This window comes from Lolium perenne, chromosome 3, assembly GCF_019359855.2.
Source record: "Lolium perenne isolate Kyuss_39 chromosome 3, Kyuss_2.0, whole genome shotgun sequence".
Taxonomy (NCBI): Eukaryota; Viridiplantae; Streptophyta; class Magnoliopsida; order Poales; family Poaceae; genus Lolium; species Lolium perenne.
Window position 1 is genome coordinate 180,092,624 of NC_067246.2, and position 9,485 is coordinate 180,102,108.

General features: G+C 47.5%; 1 protein-coding gene across 1 annotated transcript; it reads right to left on the minus strand.

Moving 5' to 3' along the window:
• Nucleotides 1–1,836: 1,836 nt before the first annotated feature.
• Nucleotides 1,837–5,421, minus strand: LOC127342741 (uncharacterized). Its single transcript, XM_051368747.2, has 4 exons — nt 5,031–5,421; nt 4,890–4,948; nt 4,136–4,801; nt 1,837–2,897 (listed from the first exon to the last, which is right to left on the minus strand). Exons 1-4 carry the CDS (start codon nt 5,413–5,415, stop codon nt 1,992–1,994), a joined length of 2,016 nt encoding a protein of 671 aa, XP_051224707.1. The 5' UTR covers nt 5,416–5,421; the 3' UTR covers nt 1,837–1,991.
• Nucleotides 5,422–9,485: the final 4,064 nt, after the last annotated feature.

Here is a 9,485-nt window from a genome sequence, read left to right on the forward strand (position 1 = left end):
TCCACTCTAGGCATCTTTCCAGAAACTGGTTTTCATGTCATTGGCAACAAGCATTTTTCTACCACACAGATACAAATCTCTAACATGAATTGTAACAGACAAGAGATAAAAATCCCTAACCCTGTGAAATCTTTCAGGCCTAGCCTACTAGCCCACAAAAGGGATATAATTTGTTTGTCATTTTTTTCAATTGTTGACTTGTTCAACAGTCTCACAGACATTTGGTATGCAACAACATTGGACAAGCAAGAATCAATTTTTGTCACTCTACCACCAATGAAAAAACAACTGTGCTATATTCTCTTTGTAAAAACCATTTTCTGAATCAGTGTTGCCAGCAGGATCTTTCATTTTCATAGATTTGCATCAGCTTCTTCTCTATCTAGGATTTCCTAAGCAATTGTTCATTGGTGAGACAAGTTCTTTTGTGGCTTCTAAATCAGCCAGCTCCTAGGTAAAGTCTTTCTTTTTTTCATTTTTCAAATTGTCCTGTAAGATTTGTACCCAACATTTCAGGTCATTCTTCACTCTTCTCAATCCGCATAACTTCCAGACTGTATTTTTTTTTCCTCAGACAGGTTGCACCCAGATTTTTTATACTCTCATAAGGAAGTCTTTTTCCTGGAGCTACCTTTTTCTCAAATCTGAACTCTTACTTGTTTTTCTCCCACTTTTTCATAGTGTTCAAAATACTGTGATCTGAAACATCTCTTGAGAGTTTATGAACGGGACAATGTCTCGACCCGGTGTCCCCCCCTTGGCGAACGACGTTCAGGTGGTAAACGTGCGTTTGGTTCGTGACTAGAAAATATGGATGATCCCATCCCAAAAGACGAATATTTCTGAGAAAGACTGGACCATATGATTCGTGAATTTCATGACTAATCTCACTAGCCGCCTGAGAATCCATGGCCGTCGACGCGACTCCGACACCTGCCACCGTCGTATGTGTGCTCCCCAGCTCAGCGGCGGCCACCATGTCACGGTGAGCGGTGGGCTTGCTTTTCTGCGTGGCTCCCCAGCTCGACATCGGCGGCCTCCATGGCGCGGTAAGCGGCGGGCTTGATTTTCAACGTGACTCCCTAGCTCAGCGGCGGCGGCCTCCATGGCGTGGCGAGCAACGAGCTTGCTACGTCTGTGCCGGACCCAGTCGAAGAAACGGCCTCGCTAAGTATGTGCGGGTAGTGACCTTGCTAGGCACGGGTAGGCGGCCGCCCGCTAGGTCCGGCCTCCACCACAAAGGGAAAAGGACCCGTTAATTACATATTAACCGGTGTGTTAATGGCATATTTATATTTTTCTATTAATCGTTAATTAAACATATTTTATCCCATCTCATCCCGTACATGTTTGCCCATGACCAAACACACATGTTAAGTCAACCCACGAAGGGGTATCAGCAGATCCTAGCCGTCTAAACAAAGTTTAGAGGGGGGGACTGTTGTATTGTGATCCAAATTCATATACTAAAGGGAGGCTAACTTCTGACGAGCGGAGCGAGGCCCGTCGCGGGAGGCTTGGGCCCATACGTCGTGCCTGGACGCTGCGAAGGGGGTGCGGGGGCGGCAGCCCCGCATCGGTACGGATCGTTGGCACCGCCTATATATACATCTTGTAAGCCGCCGGCTAGGGTTTATCAGATTATAAGATAATCCACGGCGTTTGTAAACACCTCCCGATATAGTGAAGTTTTGCTGGCTGGCGCCCGTGGTTTTTTCCCCTTCTGTGTTGGAAGGGGTTTTCCACGTTAAATCTTGTGTCCCCTGCGTGTGTTCTTGTTTCGTTCTTCGTTATTTGCTTGTCGCTTTTATAACAGGGACACCGGAGCAATAGCCCTCGACCCAAGCGCACAGCCTGTATATATACATAAGAACATGAAGGAAGTTGGTATCTCGACTTTTCTTTTGGAAATGGGGAGTTACACCGGACTTAATCAGTTATAATTGTGTACAGCATGACCTCGCGTCCACCACCAACAAATTCATGGCTGATCAGGAGCTTGTCAACTCCTCCGAGTACCTTCTCATTTTCTCCGGCGCGTAGAACCCGTCCTGCCCGACACCGGCTGGGCGGTCCGGCCGTAGAGCGTGGTACCTGCTCCCCTCCCGCCCGAACGACGCGCCGACGTCGCTCTTCGACCTCAGCAGCTGAGCCTCGGCCGGCAGCCCCGCCACGGCCGGCTCCGCCGCCGTCTCCCCGCCGCGCGCATGGGCGCGGGAGTCCCGGGTCGTCACGCTGCTCAGCGGGGTTCGCTCGCACGACGACAGTGGCGTGCTCTCGTAGGAGCTATCTCCGCCGAACGCGTCGTGGCTGGAGGACAGCCACCGCAGGGCCTTCTCGACATGCTCGTCGTTGGGCACCTTGATGCTCTTGCGGTCATGGCCGTGGCCTTGGCCCTTTTTGCTGCTCGCCAGCAGCTTCTTGATGTTCTTCAGAAACTTGAGCTTACCATGCCCGGCCCGTTTCTCCGGCGCGGAGGCGGCAGTGGTCGCCGACACGCCCGGACTCCTCTCTGGCTCGTCGTGACCTCCGCGCCGCTGGCGATCTTCGCCGTCGCCGTATAGCGACTCGTTGAGCGGCGATCGGAGCGAGGGGTCGAGGCCGAGGTTGCCGTACCGTAGCATGAGCTCCTTGGCCTTCTCGCTGGAGCGGTAGCTCATGCTCTTGCTCAGCTCCATGGCCGACGACATGCCGGCGCCGGCGCCGTCCTGCTCTTGTTGGGCGGAAGAGGACTGGTGGTCATTGCCACGGAGGTCGTGGCGGAGGCATGCGTTGACCCACTTGAGGTAGACAAGCTCCTCGACGTGCGCGCAGTGGTCGCTGTGCAGCTGCTCGATCTGCCTCGTCAACCTCTCGTTCGTCTCCCTTAGGTAGCTAGCCTCATCACCATTGTCCTCCTGAGAAAGAAACAGAGGGGCCGGATTAGCATTATAATTCTTGCTACTCCAACAAGATTAATTATAGCATGTTTAGGCAAATAAAGAATAAAATTTTGCGAACGCTGAAGTTTGAGTAGCACATCGCAAAAATTTTCTAGACAACAAAATGTATAGGGACGAAATGTTCTCAAAAGAAAGTGGACATCTCATGCGCATGCTTTTTTTTTCAGTTTTCAGAGGGGCCGGGAGAAAGTGACAGATACTATGGTAAAGTTTACCAACAAACGTGAACTCTCCACCTTTTGCGTGGGCATTTCACCGATTGGCTGCTATACCTCCAGAACTGTTTTTATTTTTTGAACAGGGGCGGTCCCCAAGGAAATGAAGCAAATTACTACTATAACTTTCAAAATATAAGACGTTTTGGTAGGCTAAAACAGAATACATTTTATGTTTTGGAACGGTGGTAGCATTTCACATGGTTTGCAAAGGTATTTTGAGTGAGGAAATTGTGCACAAACATGTTCGCAAGTTTCATAATTTCGAGTTTCAGCCCACCAAATACTCCGTACGTAAGGTATAAAATGTTGTAGTTTGGGACATCATGTCAAAGCTGACATAAACTAATTCTCACCTTATAGTTCATTGTACCACGCAAGCATACGCAGATCAAATAACAAATCAATAATTTAAAAGGTTCCCAACATGACCTTTAGCATGAGAATAACTAATCAGAGATGCTGAAGGTTTTGCCTAAGAAAAAGGAGGGATGGGGAAGTCTAATATGTTGGACCAACCCAAGTCAAATTAAAGCTGTGACAGCGGCATATAACAATTCAGAGATTTAAGCCGCCAGTTTAGCCCAAACCAATGGAGACGCCAAAGGTCATTTTACCAACAAAACTGCAAACCGGCAAGAGAAAGCAAGCTCTCTTAGCACCTTTCTTATCTAATATAGATCGAGTTGTCCAAGTAGGCATAAATTTTCTAATGCGATATATTTTAATGTATTTGACACTTCTAAGACGACTGAAAAAATGTTGATTTTGATGCCGACCTAGTTGCACATTTTGGTACCTACAGTTGGCTGTAGAGGTGTGCAACAGTTGCAGATAATTTTAAAAAATGTGCAACTGTTTTTGTTGTTGTTGTTGGATACATAACTCTGAACAACAAAAATGACATGTAACAGTGCTAAAATGCAAGCAAAATGGTGGAGATAGTGCATTGGAATGTAGAACTAAAAACACGATTACCTCGTGAACCAAACTGACAGAGGTGGCAACCTGCTCTGCATCCTGCAGCCTTCGAGCAAGCTCCCTGTTCTCCTCCTGCAACACGGCGTTCGCCTTCCGGAGAGATGCCGCCTCCGCCGCCAGCGCCTTCTCCCTCTCCTCGTCGTTCTTTTCGAGCTCCTTCACCCTCTCCCGGAGCGCTGCCGCCTCGCGCTGGGCCTCCTCCCGCTCGACCTGTACCCTCTCCTTGAGCGACCGCACCTTCTCCTTGGCGCGGCCCAGCTGTGCCCGGACGACGTCCAGCTCCGACGTATGCTCCTTGAGCCTCTCGTTCTCCTCACGCAGCGACAAGACCTTGAGCTCCAGGTGTCGCGCCTCCACGGCGGCGACGCCGAGGCGGTTCTCGAGCTCCCGCACGGTAGCCTCCTGCTCCCTGAGGTCGTCCAGGTCCATGAGCTGGAGCTCCAGCCTCTGCTCCCGCTCCACGAGCGACAGCCATAGCTCCTTGAACCGCTCGATCTCCTCACGCTCTTTGATCTCCGATTGTTTCTTCTCCGATTCGCCGTCAGAGCTTGCTGATCCTGCTGCCACGTGGGGCGGCATAGTCTGAACTCTTGCCACAAGAACCGGCTCGTCGTCCCCGGCGCCGATCGACGCGCCGTGAATCACGTTTTCCGGATATTCATCCTTGGGTGCCAAGGACAAGAAATTAGACATAGCACGATCGCATCAAGATTCAAGAAATGAGAGTTGCAGGCCTAGGATCACAACTTACATTGGATGACAGAATTCGGAGTCCATCGCCCGGCGCAGGAAGAGCACGAGGTCTAGTTGCTACAGACAAATCGATGGGTGGAAATCAAGTCGTGTGTAAGACTAACAAGAGCTCTAAAGCATGAAAAGACAAGCTGCTTACCGGAATTTGGCTTATCTACAGCAGAAGCAGCCAGACGTCGCCGGCGATGACGGCGAGGCTGCTGATCGGACACGAAGCGCGCGGCCAAGTAAACAGCAACGGCGGCGGCGACCACCGCGGATCCATGAGGCGGTCTCCCCTGGCTGCTGTTCTCGGTCCAGCCAAGGAGGCGGCTGATCAGCGCGGAAGCAGGGAGGCTGACCAGAGCACGATCAAAGCCCGCCCGCATGGGATCAAACCGGAGAGAGAATCCGAGGCCAGCTCCTCCATTCCCGGCTCCCTCCATCTCCCCTGTGACGTCAAGCATCCTCTGCTCGCCAATTCGCCATGCCCAGGGCCAGGGGGCACCGAAGCAGCGACCTTGGGGAGAAAGAGGAGGCCCCATGGGGTATATATGTCAAAGAAGACCAATTTCGGTCAAAACAAAAAAAGAATGGTTGAGGAATCGGTGCGGGGAGACAAAATAAAATTTAAGATTTGATTCCTTGTTGCTTGGATGTGGAAGGTGGCTAAAGAGAAGAAAGCATCAAAGTGGCCCAGGCGAAGGTGCAAAAGCAGAGGCCAGTGTCCGTTGAGTCTTGATCTCTTCTTCTTCTTCTACCACATTGAGATGATGCGTGCGCGATGTGGAATTATCAAAGAGTACACTACCTCGTGCGCACGCCGATGAAATGGGGGTTGAACTGGTGCTTGGAATTGGTTTGCTGCGTGATGCGGAATTATCAAAGTTTCCGTGAATTAGTTGTTTCTAGAAAAGCGTGTCGTGTATTTTTAGTCGTCTGGGAATAAGACGAATAGTGTGTAGGTGTTGAAGATATGAGTGCGTCATGGTGTTATCCAGCGGTGGCAAAACCATGTTCTACATACCATGGATGGTGGACCGTTGGCAGCAGAACCATGAGCGTACTTTGACGTATAGCATGAATGGCGATTTTCATTTGCCGGCACTGCTAAGCTTGTTTGACATTACGTGGTGACTCGATAATTATCAGTGATATCATTGACGTGATCACCGAGCTATCATTTGCCTTTCTAGAACGTGAAAAGAACCATGATCGATGTTCTCCATCGGCAATCATATCATGTGTGTTGCAAAAGTAGCACGAGCGTGCCAAGCGAAACATAACAGAAGGAATAATATTATTCTCAGGCTCTGACTAATTCTCAGTTAAATAAGAACTAACTCAGTTTTTGTGTAGACGATATCATCTAATATCAATTGAAATTCATATTGCAACTCATAACTTGGCACAAATCATAAAATAAACTTAATCGCACATGCCACTTTTCAGTTGTAACCAGCTCATTTGCAATTAAAGAAAAACTCGATTGCAATCTATCCTATCACTCATATGTACACGAATCTCAAAGCAATTTTGACAATGTAGAACTTAGTTGAGCACTAAGCTAATCACAAGTTCAAATTATTTCACCCTCACTTAAAAATTAGCATAACTTCTCCACTTTTTTTGTTTTGACCGGGTGATCTCTAAGCTGTATGGACAACGGCAGGACTTGTGTCATCCGAGTAACCTTTGAACAGTTACAATAGGCTGCACAAACATGTGCCTAAAAACAAAACAAAAATCCCTAACATCTACGACACTGATACGTGAGCCATATTGTATTATGCAAAACATTCAGCAAGACAAATAGTTGGTTCGACTTTACTTGTACACACCGATGATCTAGAGTAAAGTACATGGCGTGTAACTGAACTTGTCAGTGGTGTTCGATCATGTCATCATACATATAAAATACGCGATTACTTGCGCACACGGGTGATGTGTTGGATTGCTCGCAATGTCGTTTCCAGCTCCACCAATGCAAAAAAATTGGTAGTTTAGTTGGCAACCATGTTGTGATGTTGATTGTCACGAACTTTAAAGCACACTTGGGATAGGCGGTAGGCACACTCCAATCGAGTGTTGTCGTTGGACACCGCGCTAGCGAGCGAAAGAGATGGAAGGCGTGCGCGGCGGAGCGAGCTTTAGTGATGGCGGGAGCCGAAAAATTGGCTTAGCAGTTTGGCATGAAATGCAGCCGCACCGCCCTCTTAGTCCATCAGCCTTCAGTGCAAAACAAATCTATCCTCAAATTTCCTCTCGGTTAGCATTGTCGGCTATTCATATCTGCGACATCGGCTTCTCCGACTTGGCAAATCTCCAGGACCGGCTTCATCACCCTCTCTTCTCTCGCACCCGGAGCAGTGGGGCTTGCATCTCCGTCACCGGCAAGCCAAAGTAGTCTCCACAACCCTCTTTTTCCCGTCGTCTCCGGATCCAACAGCATGTTGCCATCTTCAACCAATGTTGTAATCACCTATAAGTCCTCTAACGCCCCCACTGTTACCTCCTTGCCTCGTTAGTTTCAACCCTTTGCCGATTTAGTTCTTACTTATGCAACATCGACTTTATTACGATGCCCGGATGGAGCTTTTCATTCAGGCAGCTAACATCATAGTTGTGATTCAGGCATGGATGCTTTTGATCCAACACAGAGCGATTCGTCTCATTGTTAGGCCATCCATCACATATGCTCCCATGTTTGAACGCTGCAGATAGAGGATGATAAATTTGAACTACATCTATACAAACAACGATGTAGAGGCGTCCGCCATGCATAGGATGAAAAGAGCCCCTTTTAAACACCCCATGAACACATTAAAGTGTAGGGGTTGCTCAAAAATAGCATCCACACGTGTATCGAAGAGCAAATGGCAATGTCCCTTCATATTCTTGGACATAACCAGAGATTTCGAGTCATCCACAACACATGGAGATGGACTGAGACAATATTAAGGTACTTCAAGCAAGTCATGCATGCTATTGGGAAGCTCATAGAAGAGATGAACAATCTGCCATCTGCTCACAGTCCCCTAAATATCAACGATAGCATCGAGGGTTCCATATTTTAAGGTGAGCAACTCTAAATTTTTGTCCATGACAGAATTGTATTGCATGGGAGTGACACGCGTACAGCATGCGACCGTTGGGAACCCCAAGTGGAAGGTGTGATGCGTACAGCAGTAAGTTTCCCTCAGTTAGAAACCAAGGTTTATCGAACCAGTAGGAGTCAAGAAGCACGTTGAAGGTTGATGGCGGCGAGATGTAGTGCGGCGCAACACCAGGGATTCCGGCGCCAACGTGGAACCTGCACAACACAAACCAAGTACTTTGCCCCAACGAAACAGTGAGGTTGTCAATCTCACCGGCTTGCTGTAACAAAGGATTAGATGTATAGTGTGGATGATGATTGTTTGCAGAGAACAGTAGAACAAGTATTGCAGTAGATTGTATTTCAGATGTAAAGAATTGTAGCGGGGTCCACAGTTCACTAGCGGTGTCTCTCCCATAAGATAAATAGCATGTTGGGTGAACAAATTACAGTTGGGCAATTGACAAATAAAGAGGACATGACCATGCACATACATATTATGATGAGTATAGTGAGATTTAATTGGGCATTACGACAAAGTACATAGACCGCTATCTGATGTCTACGCCCCCTCCTTTTCCTGTAGACAGTGTTGGGCCTCCAAGAGCAGAGGTTTGTAGAACAGCAGCAAGTTTCCCTTAAGTGAATCACCCAAGGTTTATCGAACTCAGGGAGGAAGAGGTCAAAGATATCCCTCTCATGTAACCCTGCAACCACAAAGCAAGAAGTCTCTTGTGTCCCCAACACACCAAATAGGTGCACTAGTTCGGCGAAGAGATAGTGAAATACAGGTGGTATGAATAAGTAGCAACGGTACCAGAAAAGTGCTTTGCCCAGGACAGTAAACAAGCAGTAGTAACGCAGCAGTAGTAACACAGTGAAACAGTAAACAAGCAGTAGTAACGCAGCAGTAGTAACGCAGTAAAACAGTAAACAAGCAGCGATAGCAGTATTTAGGAACAAGGCCTAGGGATCAGACTTTCACTAGTGGACACTCTCAACATTGATCACATAACAGAATAGATAAATGCATACTCTACACTCTTGTTGGATGATGAACACATTGCGTAGGATTACACGAATCCTCAATGCCGGAGTTAACAAGCTCCACAATTCAATGTTCATATTTAAATAACCTTAGAGTGCATGAAAGATCAATAAGACTAAACCAAGTACTAACATAGTATGCACACTGTCACCTTCACACTATGTAGGAGGAATAGATCACATCAATACCATCATAGCAATAGTTAACTTTGTAATCTACAGGAGATCACAATCATAGCATAAACCAAGTACTAACACGGATGCACACACTGTCACCATTACACCGTGTAGGAGGAATAAAACTACTTTAATAACATCACTAGAGTAGCACATAGATAAATTGTGATACAAACACATTGCAATCATAAAGAGATATAAATAAGCACTTCACTATGCCATTCATAACAGTGAATAAGTATTCTGCGAAATATAGCCTAAGAGACCCACACGGTGCACACACTGTCACCTTTA